This window comes from Thunnus maccoyii, chromosome 7 (assembly GCF_910596095.1).
Source record: "Thunnus maccoyii chromosome 7, fThuMac1.1, whole genome shotgun sequence".
Taxonomy (NCBI): Eukaryota; Metazoa; Chordata; class Actinopteri; order Scombriformes; family Scombridae; genus Thunnus; species Thunnus maccoyii.
This window is the reverse complement of record NC_056539.1, coordinates 11,742,987-11,761,811: the sequence shown is the minus strand read 5'-3', so window position 1 is coordinate 11,761,811 and position 18,825 is coordinate 11,742,987. Positions and strand designations below refer to the sequence as shown.

The 18,825-nt window shown below is 39.8% G+C and overlaps 1 protein-coding gene across 1 annotated transcript in view; it reads right to left on the bottom strand.

Moving 5' to 3' along the window:
- Positions 1–3,135: 3,135 nt before the first annotated feature.
- hcn2b (hyperpolarization activated cyclic nucleotide-gated potassium channel 2b) overlaps positions 3,136–18,825 on the bottom strand; it is a 40,376-nt gene continuing 24,686 nt past the window's right edge. The window contains exons 6-9 of the mRNA XM_042417615.1: positions 15,292–15,438; positions 14,249–14,489; positions 9,931–10,095; positions 3,136–5,139 (exon numbers count right to left, since the gene is read on the bottom strand). Coding sequence (XP_042273549.1) covers positions 4,169–5,139; positions 9,931–10,095; positions 14,249–14,489; positions 15,292–15,438 — 1,524 coding nt within the window. The 3' untranslated portion in view covers positions 3,136–4,168. The remainder of the gene's footprint in view (positions 5,140–9,930; positions 10,096–14,248; positions 14,490–15,291; positions 15,439–18,825) is intronic.

Sequence of the window (18,825 nt, the reverse complement as noted above, 5' to 3'; positions counted from 1 at the left end):
CAGTAGCTAGCTGACATTGTGTCTGTTTAGGTATTGATTGGTTTTGGTATTAGTATTGGTTTTGTACTCAGTCACTGTTTAGTTGCATGCCATTACTCACACTAACAGGTCTGGGATCTGAAAACAAAAACAAAAGCAGGCAAGGATCAAGTTGAAAAAAAAACAACAACCAAAAACAGGAATGTAAAGACAATTAAAAAAAAAAAAAAATCTGAATGATTGCTGTTTGATATTGTATTATATTCTGTACAATACAGAAACATGTGTAAATGAAAAACAGAATTATTAAGGAAAAGGTGTTATATATGTTATTGTTGTGTTGGTGCAGCTGTTGTTAACAATAACAGAAATAATCTGAATTCATAAGCATGAATGTACTTGTGTGGCAAGAAACAAAAGCACATCCTCAAATGAACAGCCCTTGTGGGTAAACATTTTAAACACTCTGAATCTCCTTGCTTTACTTCCATTTATGAACCCAAAGACACATTTGAATAAAAACTGGAATGGAAAACAGACGGCAGGAAAGACAACAACAGGATATATGAAGAGAGTCTTTTTTTAAAAAAAAGCATTTTGAAAGCACACCAGTTGGCAAATCCAGATGCTTCTGTTAAGGTTGTTGCTGCCGTGTATGTGGCACAGATGCCACCCTTACCGAAGCCTGCAGGATATACTGAAAAAGTTGAACAGCTGAGTTGTTGTAACATTTACATAACACTAAACATGTTTGTAAAGTTGCAGAAAGAAGGAAAAGTGCATTCACAGAGTTCTGGGCAACATGCTTAGATGGCAGCAGTATCAGCATAGAAGGAAAAATAAATCTTAAAGCAGAATTGGTCAAACAGCCAGGATTTGCAAGTGGACTGAGGTGTCAGAATTTTAAAAAAAACAAAAACAAAACACATATACAATATAAAAAAACATGCACACCTCACAGCAACTGGCACAGGATTATACACACACTGTGGGTGGTACTGTGAGGGACTGTAGAAAAAGTGATACATCTTCTGCAATGCAAATGGTTTTGTTTTGTTTTAATTACTATGTTCAAGTAATATCAGTTAATTCCAGATGATAATATGCATTTTGTCAAAGATTAAAAAGATATTCCATTTTCAAACATTTTCTTTTTTTTTTTTTAAATTGTCTACAATTACAGCAAACTAGGCTAAATAAATAAATAGTCTGGTTTACATGATGCACATTATGTTTACACATGGAAATAACAACCATGTCAATCGAGTTATTTTCACTGAAGGGTGTGATTTGAATCTGAACACCTGCTCAAGTTCTTCCGAAAACAGACTTTAAACAAATTCTTAAGTAGAGTTGGGAAATCAATCTATGATGTGAAATATTGCATCTCCATTAACACCTCAAGCACACATCAAAACAATTTCTGCATAAAGTGACTTTCAAATTGTTATTGCTTTGTTTGCTAAACTTCCCTTTCAGACAATATGAAATTATGACTAAAATGTGTGTTGTGAATTATTCTCCAATTTGTATGTTTATTTTTGAATGTGTCAGTCTGTGTCCTGACATTCATCTCCAAACATTTTGTAATATTTGCATACAAAAAACTGGAACTTTGGTTTGATTCCTCGTTAAAATTGTGAGGTTGATTTTGAAATATTGAGCTTGAATTACTAATATTTAATTGCAATTTCAGTTCAGCTAGTGACTCTCTTTTTGAAGTATACACTCTATCACACTTATTTCTCCTTTCGTCTGTCTTTCTCCACTGTGTGCTTTCCAATTAAGTAAAAATGTCTAAAAACTAGTTTTGTCACTACATGTATTCCTGTCCTAAGACAATGCCTCCCAGACAGGAAACACAATGTGAAGTTCAGCAAAACACTATTCTCATATTAATTATTTTTGAGCATCCAAATAGGTTCCACAGGGCATAATTTGGGCATAAAACACAACAGACCTCAAAAACACTGTATAAAAATACTTATAAACCTTCAACTTTGTCCCAGTCAGAAATCTCAAGGTGGATAACAATGCAGGAACTGAAACTAAACAAAATGAAAATGCAAAATGATCAAGGAAAGGAACTCATTATTGGCACTGTATAATGAAATCCAGTCAAAGAAGAATAACAGTCCCAAACAGACCCCAGGGATTCCAATTTCCACCCTCATTACTCAGTAATGGTTCAGGCATTAGTGAGATGAGGTGAGTAGAATGCCAGGTCAAAAAGGGAGAAGAGGTTCCCTTCCTAATGCTTTTGGACACAAATCAGTGGCATCAGATGAACTCTTATTGAGGCATTAACAACAGAGGCACACTGCAATATACAGCTTGCAAAGAATCTGCACTGTCCTTGGCTGTTGATCAAAACTGTAGTGTTTACAGTTGGCTGGAGCTTTGCAGGAGTTTCATTATCTGTATGACCTGACTTTGGCATAGTGACACATTGCCCAAACTGCCACTGAGAAATTCAGGGTTACAAAACAATGGATTTACATTTTGATGATGTGGGTTTCAATGGTTTAACATTTTGACTCGTATAAAAATTCATTGTAATTAACTGGCAGTGCATTATCATTTCTAAGATACAATAGAATACTTTCACAAAGTGTTCAATATTACTACTCACATGACTACAGTCCATAAACCAATTACTAAATTCATCTTCAGAAATAAATTCTGCTGTCAAGAGAGTGTTATTTTATCAGGTGTATTTTTTTACTGGATCTTGTTTACTCAAGAATATTAAAGCTGCATTAATCAATTTTTGGCCACTTGGGGGCAGAAGAACTCTAAAACAAGGGGACAGACACACAGCCCTGTCATATTATCGCCATATTAAGTTAGGTTAACTGTCTTAGCATTTACAGCAGACACAAGCAACATTATCATCCCATTGGAGTATCTTTTTTTCACCTGACGGATGTAACTCCAATATTCACTGGCCTTTTAACTCTGGTTTGGTCTGCACCAACTCCTAAAAAACATATCTGGCTTGTCAGCTTGTCTGCTGTTGTTACTGGGCATGTTACGCATAGTAGGTTTACAGGAGCTTTAAACTTTTTTGTTGAAAACAGCTTCCTGTTGAGGAAACAGGTTTAATGTCAAAAATAGGACTAATGTGTACAATAAATTTGTGGGCTTTAAAGCGTTGAGTGTCCGTTCTCTGCAAGTTCATCACTACGAGCAACAGTCTTCACATTATACTTGGTCATTTGATTCACTGTTAATATAAAAAATATTGATTAATGCAGCTTTAAATTGAACAAACATGCAGACATTTCCTGCAGAAATCGATGTCGTGGCTGCAACAAGACAATTTGTCCCACAGCTGTAATTTCAGTATTATAGATATTCATTGTCAGTGATCTGAAAATCCTAGGGACTCACATATTTATCTATGAAGACTATCAGAGGCAGGGAAGACTTGCAAAAGAGGCTAACCAGATTATGAAAATGCTATTTTGATTTATAAATATACTCATTCATCCATCCATATCAATAGTCTGGGGGAAATATGGCTTAAAATATTATATTATACTTATTTAATATAATCCAAATTTGTGCTTATACTCATTTGATCTGTAGATTTGTTTGAAGGGATACTTACGAAACACAAGAAAAACACAATAAAAACACAGCATTTTAGTGTTTTTATGACTTTTTACAAAACCACAATTACTATGCCTTTGTGAAGAGATCAGCCAGTCTAATGACAAAATGTGGTAGATACAGTAGTTAAACCCCATTAAAGTGCCAACTTCTGATATCTGAAGCAGGTCCCTGATTTTCTTTTAGTCCCATCCGACCCAATGTTTGCTTTAAATGAGGTGAATGAGAGGATAGTGAAGCAGATACGCCCATATATTGTTGACTATGTTGTGAAATACAGTAAATAAAGGAGGATGGGAAGATGCTACTTTACCACTACTGTTCTGTGCATCTACTATGTCTGTGAGTAGAAACATCTCAATGGTGGAGATTCAAAAGTCACCATACAGACTTTGTTATGTTAAAACAGTCTCCCCTCAGATTTTCCCTGCTGCTAATCACTCATACATTCGGATAGTCAAACTGAAGTGGGTAGAGAGAATTGAAGAACTGTAAGAGGGAGAACAGAAATCCCCCCATGTTCCTGCAGTCAAGCCCCTCATTGATTCACTCCTCCGGAAGAGTTTAATTAAGATCACAAGTTTGAGGATAGCCTGGATCTGACTTTGATGTGGTCTGTCTCAGGAAGGCTCACTATGGAGTCTTTCTTGGGTAATCCCGAGTCCCCTGGACCTGTTCCCACACCCCCTACTGCAACCCCTGCACTAGCCCCCAGTCCCTGCACAGAACTGGGCAGGGATGCTACAGGGAAGGCTCCCACAGACATCTGGTGGGGTAATACCACCCTGTGTGGTATAGCGCTACGGACACCTGTGTGACCTGATGGGGTCTGGGGGGGTCCAATGGAAGTGGAGGAGACTTGTTGTGACTGGGGCGAACTAGGGGCTCCTGGTTGCAACCCCTCGTGAGGCAGTGAGGGCTGAGAGGCTGACAGTGCCCTGGCGTCTTGGCTCAGACTCCCCATTTGCAAGGAATGGGTGCTCTTATGTGTGCTGGGCCGGTGTGCAGGGCTGGCTATGTGCTGCTGGATTAGAGAAAGCTGGGAGCCTGAGGTGGGACCAGCCAGGGCACTGGATCCATACTGGAATGATCGTCCTCCAATTGCAAGTGGGCTCTGGACAGGGGGGCTGGACAGGACCGGAGCAAAGGCACCAGAAACAAGGAGCTGAGACTGCAGTGGAGAGGCTGAGACAGGGCTGGATACATTTTGCATTACCTGGAATCTCCTCACCATCCTGGGGGACTGCAGGTTCCCTGCTCCTACTGAGTTCCCTTGCATGGGGGCACAAAAGTTCATGGCTACAGCCTGCTGCAGGGTGGCAATAGCTGAATTCTGGGGCTGGGCAGAGGAACCTGAAGGAGTAAAAATCCCACCGTGTAGAGGGGGTGTCATGGACATGGCCCGCGGCCGTGGTACATCCACCTGTTGAACCATCTCCCGATCATATTTAACTATCTCCTGGATCATCTCATTCTCCCGGTTGTTGAAAACACCCGAGTTCAGATCATGTTGAACTTTGTGCATCAGGATTGAGTTCTTCTTGCCTGCAGTGACAAGGGGATAGAAAGTAGCTGAGGTGCACGCTAATGGTACTAAAAACAGGTTTACAGTTTTTACTAAAAATAGACATAATGCCCTATCATTTACCTTTATCTTTTATTCTATTACAGGCCAGTACAGTACAGTAGCCCATATATAGAACATCTTTTTCTGCACACACAAACTTCATCACTGACAAACACATACACACATACAGAGGGCAATGGTCATATGTCTTGCATTGATTCCCTGTTGTGGGGACAGGCAGCGAGTGTTTTTGCAGAGTCACCTCAGTGCAGATGTTGTGAGGGAGAGCATGTCTATTGCCAAAGCATTTGTTTATCTGTGCTTCTATGTCTATGTATGAACTAGCTTGCTTGAACCACATGCTTGAGCAGTGGTTGTATCTGCTGACTTAACCGTGACTTAACATGCATTTTTTATTGTTGAAGGATAAACCCAGGCTCGTGATGTACCAGATTACCAGCATCATGTGGGCCTACACTTCCATGTATGTACATCACAATCCCCAAACCTCTTGCATATAGGGTTTGGGCTTTTCATTGTCTTCAAACACTTAGCAGAGCAATGTAATGTAAGTATTCTGTTGCAACAAGGAATGCACAAACTTGCAGTATCAAGGAGGTGCAACAACTTCTGGACAAGAGAGACGCCAAAAAAAAAAAACAACCTCCAATCAAGACTCAGCAGTCTTTGCCATCCTGACATCACTTCCCTTTCCCACCAGTTCACACCTTAATTCAGATGACTCTGATGACTCACATGAAGGCTACTTCACATTAACAACTCTCATGTGACATCCAGCTGTGAATGACTCACAGGGAATTAAATGACAGTGACTTTCCACCAGTAAGTAAAACCGATGAAGCCTCTTAGAATAGCAGCGTTAACACATTTCACATAGAGGGAGATACAGACGTCACAGCAGCGAAGTGTGTGAGCAGATCATCACATCTGATCTCACTGGCCAAGGCTATGGCAGTGGAAAAAGCAGTGTGTGCATCACAAAGTGGTCAGATTCAAACTCACCGGGGTCTCAGCACTGTCATATGAGTAAGATGCTACAGACTGTTGTGACTGGAACCTGCTGAAAGTTGAATTGACAAGTTCCTCCTCTCTGATGCAATGATCAAGGACGGTGATGGAGGAGGAGAACATCTCTCACCTTGACAAGGAGTGAGAAAGTTTTGGCGACTGATTCTTTCAAATCAGTAAATCGATTGTTTTGTGAAGAGAGGCAACTGATGGCAAGTTGACGCAGAAAAATCCTCAATATGTCAGCTGTTTCATTTATTCAGTTATGGAGAAAAGGAGTCCAAACTAGGTGGGGTGCTTCACAGTGTTAGATACATATAACCCCTCCACAACTGAAACAGGCTGAGGATCAGATGATGTAGTAGGAGAAGAAAAGATTTTTCCTTGAGGGATGCCTTTTCATCCAATTTGGTCTTGGAACCAAAAAAATGCAGCTGCTTGCTGGCCTTCTTAGCTACATCCAGATGATCCACCATCTGTTGTACCTTGGGGACTAAGAGGGTGTGCTGTGGGCAATTTGAGTAGCGAATATAGCTCCACTCTCACTGGCAGTTAGCTTAGTTCTCCGATGCAACAGGTGGTCTAGAGAGCTGGCATGAAAGCTTGGTTGTTAGTCAGCATAACAGCCTGATTAATACCCACGAAAACAAAGAGGTCAAAAAGGCTGGTCATGAACTCGCCCTCGAATGCAGTCAGCCTCCAGAATGAGTAAGATGGAGGAGGCAGGCCTTGACTATAGTGACTTATGTGTCCTCCTTGCATGTTGCGTGGGTTCCATCTGTGGACGGGAAACATACACACTGTGGTAGTCTAGGCTTGGTGACGAGGTCCTCTGTCAGGGTTTGGAAGGAGCTAGCAGAGCAATTCCCAAAAGTTGTGCTGCAGCCTAGAAAAGCTTGTGAGGTAATGTTGAGAAAGGTCTTCCTCAAGGAGCGCCACCAGGTATTCCTTGTAGATATGGTGGGATTTGTTCTGGTCATACAATCTCCTGAAGAAGCAAGAGACAGGTAGAGTTGGCCTCTGCCTGGTACCACGCTCCGAGTGTCCATCGGTGAGCCAGGTTTGTCAACATACACAGATTTACTAAACTCCGACACTAACGATACTGCTGTCAAAACTTTTATCTCTTGTTTCAAAGAGTAGCAGTGGACAAAACATTCAGGAAGCAGCTTCTCACTTTTTACCAGCACAGACTGTCGCTTTTGCCAGTTAAAATGAAAAACGTCACAGACAGGTCATATCAGCTGTCACTTGATGACAAAAATAAAAAGTGGCTGTTTGTTTGCTTTCTGCAACTTCATGTGATGTTTCTGTAGTTCCAACTCAAACAGAAGATAGGTCTTCTCTCTAGCTATCTCGTCAAGTTAAACGTTCATTCATATCATATCAGTGATTTTCTAGTTTTGAACTAGAAGCTTCAGTATTTGGATCAAGTGGCTGGTGAAAAATATGGTGTGCCAAATTTAATAGGCTACACCTATAATCACAATGTGCCCAATATGATTTCATATCTTCTGCTGCTGTATAGTATATAATTTTTTTGAAGTATACTAAGCATCTTAGGCACAACATTTTCTTTCAAGATGAAATAAGTTTTATCATATCTCATTTTCAAGTTGTAGCTTGAGTGTGCACTGGGCAGTTGTGTCATTGACTCTCACTCAGTATCAACAGATACCCAACATTAAAGGACTTGGATTTGGGATGAGGTTACCCTCCAGCCTCCTCTTTTTAAAAGTCAAGACAACGCACTTTGATGCATTGAGGGTTTGAATACAATGGACAAGGGATTAGCTCCACTCATTATAAGAATGGATCACAGGTCAGAGGCTATTTTTTATGAAAATGTGTGGCTAGCAGATGTAGCAGGCAGGGTTCCATCAGTAGTATGTGTAATTATGGTCTGTCAGGCTGAACTGATCCTAAATAAGCAGTCCTGGTCACAGATACTCGACAAAAAAATCTTTTAAACATAGTGGAACTTGGATATTCACTCTTTACATTTAAAAGGATCAAAGCTTGTGTTGTTATTTGTGAGCCTGTATTCAGATTTTATATTCTTAACAAGGCTTGACAAAGCCAAATGACAGAACACATTATCAGTGATTAATATTCATCAAGCACACATGGAGTTCAGAGAGAATATTTGGTTGGTGGTTAGGTCTTGAAACAGACATGTCAGTCTGCCTCTAAATTGTGAGCTGACTGAAGGCTGCTCATGTGTGGAATCTGGCTGCTATGGCAACAACTGGGAAGTGGCGGATGCAGGGCCTTTGTAAACATGTGAAGTGTGGGTGGTCATGTGACGGAGGTGGGGGGTCGGGGGGGGGATGGATGTGACATCAGCAGCGCAGTGACCTTGGGGGCCACGATGGGAGGGGAAAGTTGTTTCTGTTGTGAAAAAAAAAAAAAACATGTTTCTGTTCACTTGCTAACAAGGAGCTCCAAAACCAAGAAAGCAGTCTCTGTGCATGTTTGTGTGTGTGTGTTTCTGCATTCAAACCTACTGTAGGTTGCTCAGACAGTCACTGCTGAGCAACCATTTTAACAAATCTGAAAAAAGAATCTAGAAAGCATACAGAGAAGCAATCCTGCACAGCAATTTCTGTCATGATATGTTACGTGTCACATACGTTGAGTAACTGTTTTCCAAAATGGCAGATATCCACAGGAAGCATTCAATTTCCATGACACATTTATACGCAAGAAACTACATAATAAATCATTCACAGCCATGAATACATTTTCACCCTCAACTCCCTTCCTCGCACATCGTCCCTGTTAGGATCATTCATACAGCACATCACAGCTGTCAGATAGCGCAGTGTTGTGACAGAGACATCACGTTAATGAATGAATACATTTTCCTCAGGCTTGATTTCATCTTATGAATAACTAATATGCTTATGAGGGCACCATACCTGTGGCTTTTATCAATGAGGCGTAATGCTAATTATCCAAGACTAAATCTCAAAGACACATTTTATAAATTAAGTCTGGGTGAATTTTGGTCCAAAGTAGGAAAGATTAATTTGTTACATCTTGTATTTGGTTTTACATACACAATAAAGATCTTAAAATCAAAAGCCACCTGGGCTCACAGGTAGCTTGTTGACTGAGCAGAGAGACTAAAACCAAAGTTCCATGGTTTTATGGTTTGGATAAGCATGTGCTCATACAAATAAAAAATACATCTGAACATGAGTATTGTTCTGAAGTAAGAGTTTATTTTGTTATTGTAGACTAGTGTTAAATAACTTTAAACCTGCATTAAGTGATTTTTTTGGCCACTTGGGGGCAGTGGAAACAAGTTGTGAATATAACATCGGCATATCATCACCTTTTAAAGTTGGTATGATGAACTTGCTAACAAATAGTAGCTTATTTACACATCCAGCAGTTACAGAGCAACATTAAAATTCATTTGAAGTCATGTTTCTGGCCACCTGGTGAATGTAAGTCCAATATTTACTCTCTTTTAGATCTGTTTTTGATCTCTGTCAACACCTGAGGGAAATATCTGGCTGTGTCACTGCTAAATGCTCCACTAACAGCTAGCTTTGGTGCTGATAAAGATATAAGAATAACAATGTTACATTAATAAACTCCAAAAAGGTTTGAAGACCTTAACACACCAACTGACACTAACATGTTCTATGGTAATTCTTTGTTAAACAATATCAGATAAAGGCAACTGGTAGAGTTATCCTCCTCTTTATTGAACCAAGTGGTAGTCTTACCTATCCTGTCCAACCTGTCAATGGCCACTGTCTCAAAGGCCCTCCTCATCATGGGGTACTCCTCCAGCACCTCATTGAAATTGTCCACAGAGAGAGAGTAGAGGCGGCAGTAGGTGTCCGCTCGCACACTGGCCGTCCGTCTGCCACGGGTCAGCAGACAGATCTCTGGAAAGTGAAAGAGAGACCAGACAAGAGACGGACAAATCAAACAATGGCAGACTGTCAGATTCCTGGGCGTCAGACAGTGACAGAGGACAGGACAGATATTATAAATAAAGAAATTTACACACTGCAACTGCACAAAATACAGACAAAATACTCTCAACTTAGGTTGTAGATGGTTAGAAGAAGGCACCCACTGACCGGAAGATCTTGGTTTATAGCCTTAGTTAATGTCCATATGCATCAAAACTGATCGGGTAATTCATACCCCCATGGTCAAAAATAAAGTATATACTGCATATGCAATAAGTCTGATACTTTGGCCCACTCTTTCAGTGTGTGTCGGTCATCTGAACATTTCTATATTTGGTTGTATCTGTCTTGGCTTTGAGCAAATGTGTGATCAGAATGAAAGTGGTTTATACGTGCAGTGGTTGTGTGTAGTCAGTATGACCCATTGACAGTAACACTGAGTATTTCCTCCAGCACTGGCACAGTACTGACAGCTGTGTAAAGGAAGCACACTCTATATTTGGAGATGTGCAGCTAAGCTTCATTACATTCAGTTGTTCCCCTTCCCTTCCCCTAGCATCTTCTTCTCTCTAGCTCTCTTCTTCTATGGGCTGGGGCTGACTTGTTGTCTTGACAACCATATGCCCTCCTTTTTCCCTGCCTGAAAGGTTGACCTCCTCTGACTCTCTGTGGGAAAGGGAGAAAAATATCAAAACACGAGGAGACTCCATTAAGAACACGCATAGGGGCGCTACACTGTAGAGGAGTGTCCCTGTCTGTTCATGACAGTAGTGTCTTCCAGCAGCATGACGCCGTCAAGGAAAAATTGCTTCAAGGTAAACAGAAGCCTACAAATGTCATTAAAACATATGTTACTGTGCTAAAAAATAGTAAGATTAGCAGTAGTGGCAGGATCGGGGCCTCAGCTGGACACAGACATTTTCCTCTTCCAGATGCATACCGTAGATACAGTACAGTCACATTCCCCCTCATACATTCACCATGAGTCAGGGTGCAACGGCTTTCTATGCTGAGGTTAACCAAGAGTGACCTTGAGTGTGTCCATGTTTTCTGCTGATCTGATAAAGGATTTACAGTCTATTTCCTTGGAAGATTAATGATTAATAGCTTACGCAGATAGACGCTGCACTGCTTACTGTCTGTTAGTGGTTATATTGTTCATGGTCAGCTACAGTAATGGAAGTGAAAGCGGTAGGATGAACTGTATGAAGCTCTTATGACATGCAACCATAACATCAGTCTGTCTATTGAACAAGGAGGTAATTCAGAATATATAGTCTGGTCAATATAGCTGAAACATCAGTGAAAAAAAACATCCTTTAGTAACAGTAACTTTCCGAGTTTTCTTTCTTATAAGTTTCCGTCCAGTCATGTAAATGAAGGTTCACATTTATGCATTACAGATTCTCCAGTGGACACAGTCTCTGCAGAATCCACTAAATTCCTCAGATGTCCTTTTGTAAAATGTCACTTGGGATCCTCCTGGTTATGCATAACACAGCCATTTGCACACTGCTAGAATCATTAGCTGTGGGAAGTGCTGGGAAAAGATAATACTGATGAAACCACTGGGGCTGCATTAATAAGCTGTTCAAGCCACTGGGCAACCATTTGTACCTTGTGGAAAGGCCTACTGTTATCCTTAAATATAAAAAATATAGAGAAATGCCTGATGAGTGAGGTGGATTGTAGCAGTGATTTAAATATTTCTAGCACTCTTTAGAATCCTGACTGCCTTCACCTTTTCCTTTAATTTGGGTTGCACCGTTTCCTCTTCCTGAAATACAGGACATGTACTGTATATAATATCAAAAATTTAAACTTACAGTTTTATTTTCTGATGTATTTTCAGGGCAACTCCTCCACATATGCTCTCTTTCCCTTACCCTATTCTTATAGTTTCAGACAAGTACAGAAATTCATAGTTAATCAGATTAACACGAGTCACTCAGTGAATATGCAGCTGTACAAAACTTACAGTAGTTTTCAATATTTTCAACACACGCAATTTAAGATCGAGCAATTGTTGTATGAACAAATGCTAAGTAAAGTGATGGCTGTGGCTGGACAAGTGGTGTATTGTTCTGTCAGACAGCAATTTCGAAAAATAGCCAAAGGTTAAGCTGCAGACTCTGCTGCACCCATAGTCATGAGAAATTGTACAAAGCCCTTTCTTTTTCCAGATGTATTAATACAGTAATGAAGCCAATTCAGCCATAGTTAAAATGTGCACAAAAATGTGGCATGACATTCAAATAGCCAGAAAATGGAAATGACCAGAGACAGTACTTAGTTATCTGTAGATGATCTAACCCCTACTGTCTGACAGGTCATATTGCTCTCAATAAATATATCTATCTATCTATGTAGATATAAAGGGCTCATTCTAAGGTAATGAACATGTAACGATTCTTAATTTCATGGGATTATACACTAATTAAAACATACTTATGGATATTATATTCCATTTCTGCCAAGTCTGTTTCACTAGATGCCACTAAATTCTAAAAGTGTGTGTGGGTGTTTGTGCACATTTGTGAGTGTTTATGGGTGGCAACAGTGGCACCACATGTTTCTTAACAGCCACAGGGGGACAACAGCCTGGGAAAGTGGGATAGAAGTGGCTGTAAGGAAAGTATATTAGAACTGTTTTCAATTGAGAATTTAATTTCTTTCCATCTAATGGCTGTTTTTGGTATTGCATGTAGTTTAGTAACTGTTCTTCCTTTGTAGCATAGAAGAAGAGTGTTAGGAAGTTCCCTCTCTTTAGCAAAGCGAAAGCAGAGTGGTCCTGTGTTTTAAGTGTGAAGATAATCTTTTAGCCATCCTTTTGTTTGCAGACCTTCAAGTGGCACTATCAGTATGTTTATTGGTAATCATTTCAGTCTTTTTGTTTTTGATTAATCATTTTCTGTAATTTGTTACAATTTACTAATATTGTGTTACCGTGTGACTACACATGTTGTTGGCTTGAATTGTCCATAGCACACTTACCTCACGCATCTATCTGTGTATTTGTTTTATCATATTTACCTTTTGTGCTTACCTGCTTTCCTACCAGAAGTGTATTGCCATCATTTTACTTACCTTTACTTTTACTGTACCTTTTTTCAGTTTCACACTTCATATTAAATCTGCCTAAAACAACTACCGCCTGTTCCTTGGAGAGATGGTATGAAGAGGAGTTTAGCTAGCTGTGAAAACTCAAGATAGTCTCCGTAGGAGGACAATAGGGTTGGGTACCAAATTCACTACTTTTAAGGATACCGACTGAATTAGGCCAGTACTACAGAGTGCCAATTCATGTTAGATCAATCGGTGCCAAATTCAGTACCTTGAGAGAGTGAGTGTGGCCCTGAGCGGCCCCAAAATAAGTTTTAAAAACACACATTTACTGACCGAAGTGTCTCACATGTAGGCTCCAACACTGACAGGAGCACCAGCCCGCGGATACAAAGAGATGCAACAGATCAATTTTACCAGCCTGCACAACGGCTAGCAGCTAGTTAGCATGGCTAGCATCGTTAGCATAGCCGTGCTGTGTGTAGCCCATAGACTGTATAAAAATAAGTGCTGGGCAGGTGACAGGTGTGCTTATGGTGTTTATGTGCTCTGAAAGATGTCACAGCACAGATATAAAGTCACACAGCTGATCGACTGTTAGCCTAGCATGCTAATCCTACGGTCTGAGAGAGACCATACATAAACATATGGATTAGACCATATGTTTACGTATGGTCTCTCTGCAATAAGAAAGTAATGCTACTTTGTTGTTGCAGAGCGTAAAGTACTGAAAAAAGGTACCCTTGGGTACTGATATCGAATTCCAGGTACCAATACCAGTATCAATTCAAATGTAAACGGTATCCAACCCTACCAGGAAATAACAGTACAGCAAGAATGCACAAAAGTCCAAGTAAAATGTCAGGGTGGTGTTTTATTTCTTTATCTACTTGTTGAAAACATCTTATTTAAATAGTAAACACAATCTGTGATATTGCTGTGGTGGATTCTATCAGGATTTGAAGAGCACTTGAAGAACACTTGCGTGGAAGCACAGAATAGAACAGAATAAAACTGAATAGAAACTGATGATCCTGAGGTGATGAAGACGGTGACATACCTCCAAAGTAAGAGCCATCCATCAGCTTCATGCCTATACTTCCTTTGGTCAGGACGCTGACCACACCATGCTGGATGAAGTACATCTTCTTGCCAATGGTGCCCTCTCTAATGATGTAGTCCCCAGGCTGGAAGACTTCAAATCTCAGTTTGGTCAACATAGCTGTCACAAAGTTGGGATCGGCGTTGGCAAACAGTGGCATGGAGGCCACCAGTTTACGGCAGTTGAAGTTGACAATTTCCTAAGTGGTGATATCAGACAGTGCATGATCACAATGCTGTATCAGGGATTGGATGTGTCAGATTGTTGGGCATGCATGTTACACATTGCAAAAGTCTCACTTTGTATTACATACAGCAGTGCACCATTACTCAAGAATTACACTGCATAAATTCAGACATCAAAACAGTCAGTTCTGGAGAGTGGTTGATTTAGTTTTATTTTGTTTTGGGGATCTTCTGTATTGCTTTTTACTGAAAAAAAATAGTTTTTAATATGAATATTTTAAAGTAGCTGAAAATCAGACATTACAAACATCACTTGCATAACAAACACTGTAGTTTAATATTTTTTTGTTTATTTTTTAAATTACCTGAAGAGACCCTGATGCTGCTCATTTGAGTATTTTTCTCCTCATTTACTATTATATGAAGCATATCCTGAGCTGTCCTTGAAGTGACAACACCTTTTTTTTTACTGTAAACTGCAGTAAACAGTGTCAGCTGGCAGCAGGAAAAAACTAATTTTGTAATGCATGGGAACATGAAGTCCACTTTAAAATATTGTTAAAACCATCTGCTCCTTTAAAAAAAAATCAGGTTTTTCTTCAGTGAAAATTGGCAGAAAGATAGCGAGCCTTAATTATAGAAGACTTCATTAACTACAAAGCAAGTTAATAAATTAAGAACTGTTATTTACCAAGAGCCTGTGGCTGAACATGATAAAGAATTTATGCTGATTCACTTTCTTAGTGGAGAGTTAAGAAGTTTGTGTGTTTCTGGGTGAATAAGCACATTAAAGTTGATGCTTGAGAGTTTTCATACCTCACGCAGAGGCTCATTAAGCTCCTCAAGGATGCTCTCTTCATCAAACATCTTGCCTTGGTATCTGTGCTCGTAGTAGTCATGGATTTTCTGTCGGAAGTCAGCCGGTAGTTTGTGGAACGACATATACTGCTCCACTTGTTTGTACTAGAGGATGGAAAGAGGCGTGAGAGATGGTGGTGATGTTGGGAGAGAGGAAGACACAGAAGCATAAATCAATGAAAACAGGGTTCAGCAACTCTTTTGTCAATTGTTGCAGGAAGAAGTTTCTAGAAGTTCGGCAGCAGATTCACAGCGTCATGGTTTCACTGAACAAGCTGAGATAAAACTAATCACACAATTCCTGCAGCATCACGGTGACCTCACTAAGATAGCGAAGCTCAAAATGACTTTTTGTCAGACTGTCTTATTATAGCCTCATAATCAACTGTAGCTTTCATGTGCGCAGTTACTGAGATGCAAACATGAAGATCCTGTGACCCATTTATACCTTGTTGCTATGGGAGGAAAACTGCGATGAAGCTGTAAAGGAAACATGACAGCTCTGTAAAGCCCATGAGGATTCATCACGCTCGACTGTGTTTAGAGAAGAAAGAGACGCTGCTAATGTACATCTTAACCACAGCCAGTCTCTCTCTCTCTCTGGTGGTCTTGGTTTACTAAATGCTTAAGAAACATGTCAATTATTGTTTCGTGTTTTGTTTTTTATGAAAAAAATATAAGAAACAACTCTTCCATGATCTGTGAAGACCTAGAAAAAAAAAGACACAGGTAAATAATTAAATGGAACCAGTGGGCATTTGTGTGCTAGAGTTACTATTTTAAGAGAGGGAGATGTTTGTTATTTATGTTGGGATTGATAAATATGTAACTATGTGACTGTAAAAGAGTTGAAGAGGGAGCGGAGCTGTGTGTCTGCTCACTGGAAGGTCAAACTGAACCCTGGTGATTCACACCAACACATATTCACCACTGTTACGATTATCTACATCAAATGCAGCCTGAATGTCCACTTCTCTCAACTCATTATGACGTTCCATAACACATTTCATGCCTGAATTCCCAGTGAAAATAGCAGCAGCTGTAACTACTGTATAGTTTCTCCTGTAAAATGGAATTGCATGGTACTGTGTCAGTTTGGGAATAAATCTTGCTGTTATTCCCTTTTCACAGTACACAAATGGCTTTTGGGTTTGTTTTATTTACACCCAGAAGATGGGACTTTCTATGTGGTTTCACGCATCACCACCTTCCTGTAAACAGATGAAATGCACCCTTACACTTTACATACACAACACCCTGAGGGTGAAAAAGTGGCCACATGACTCATGTTTTAGAACGATAGGCCAACAAGATAACCCCCAAACTAGTAGAGAGATTTTCACTTCCTGTAGACTACATCAGAAAGACTTGCTACCACCCCAAACTACTAAAATGCAAGACTGGTGCAAAAAAACACAATCTCAAGTCTTAATGTAAAAGATCTCATTGGGTTAAAAACAATCATAAGAGCAGCAATAATATGAATGAATCAGCTTTCATGACCATTGGACCCAGAGACCGAAAAGCTGGTTTAAAGTCAGTGATCAATAGTGTGAGAAGTGCAACAAATCCATGTGGCCTTGTTGGAGCTGCTTAAAAATGTAACATAAGGTCTCTCTCCCTTCTATCTCTTTCTTCCAAGTGTGTGTGTTTGTGTGTGTTAAGCAGCATGAGTCATCCCTCTGTGGAATAAACTGTCACTTGGATGAGTGGTACATTTCAGGCAGAGGGTCAACGCAGAGAGTCCGCTGTCTAACGCCACACTTTGAGGACAAGACTAAAATCTTCCAAATATGATGTTAGATAATTTTTGTTTGTTGTTTAACAGCCTCGGGTAATAAACACTTTCAATGTTTACAGGGCCAGTGTCTGGCTGTGAAAAAGAAATTGATTGCACGCTGTCAAGCAAAGTTGTCGTTGTTTACAGCCTAGAGCTACCTGCGGTTTTGTAATGTCTACATTAATCAGCAGAGTTATAACTTTTCCGCCTTTGAAGTTACAGCTGTCATAGCTTTTCCATTGTTTTAACAAGGTAGAAAAAAGTGAATATGGCAAAATTCTAATATTTGTTGATAACACCTTATCTCAAAAATGGTCATGCTGAAAATGATGCTGCTGTATTTGTCTCAGCCTCTATAAAGTGGACATTTTGGAGATTTTCACATTCATTTAACATTTCACATACTAGATCATTTTGACAGATAATATGGACAATATGGATAAAATTCTCTACCATGGTGCGTGTATTTTATATGACATCATTGGTATACATCAGGACTTTGTGCATTTTCTGATGTAGTCTGATGTAGTCTGTTATGTAACAAGATAGGAAAGTCCGATTTTGGCTATGTCAACAAATTAAATATGTAGACTCAGAGTCTAGAGCCACACCAGCGGCTCTGTGAGGCTGTATTTAGGCTCAGCGGTGCATTAAGCAAAAAGCTAACATCAGCATGCTAACATGCTCACAATGACAATGTCAACATGCTGATGTTTAGCACCTAATATTTACGAGGTTCACTATCTTAGTTTAGCACGTTATCATGCTAACATTCAACTTTTAGTACTACACAAAGCACAACTGAGTGTGATGTTATTGTTATTAGTGTTGCAGGTTTTAAACCAAAGTACCTTTAAAGATCTGTAGCAAATTTCATGGAAATCCATCCAGTAGTTGTTAATATTTTACACTCTGTTGGGGGATCATCAAAGTTACAAGGTTTCCACTCTGGGGACCATGAATGTCTGTACAAAATTTCTTGGAAATACATTCAGTTGTTGTTGAGATATTTCAGTCTGGATTGAAGTGGTGGACCAATAGACTGACCAACAATGTCAACTCAACTGAGTATCTCTTGGAGATTTTGGACCCATGTCTTAGAAAGTGCTCTCCACCACCATCATCAAAATACCAGTTAGAGTTTATCTTGTGAATGGTTCATCCCTTCTGTAGTTTAGAGTTCAGAGACTCACTGCAGTGTAACAAGGATTATTAAAGCTGTTCTGAGTGCTCGTAGTGGCTTCACTAACACCTCACTAAGACATTATTTCATTTTTTTTCATTAATTCATTAATTTCATTCATTAAGTGATCAGTAGTCAATGGAATTATATGAAAAGACTTCAAGGTTCAAGGTTCATCGAGGTGTAGAAACCATGTAGTAGAGACAAAGATCTTCCAGTATATCCTGTATGTATTTTAATCTTTAATCATCTAGAGTGCTGATACCTTCCTGTCTGTGAGTCAATGTCTTGACCGCACAATAACAATTTATAAGGACACACCGTGTATGAGGGAACGGCGGGGTCATTGACAATGACCTTGCTTGTAACAGTCGATGACACACGCATGGGATAGGATGGCTTGCTGTCCAGGAAAATTACATTTTGTCACACTGTAAGGTGACATATGGGTCAGAGATGACGGCTGTTGGTTAGAGATGGTGGATGGTGGCTGGACCCTAGTGGCTGGGGTGACATGGCAAATCCCAAT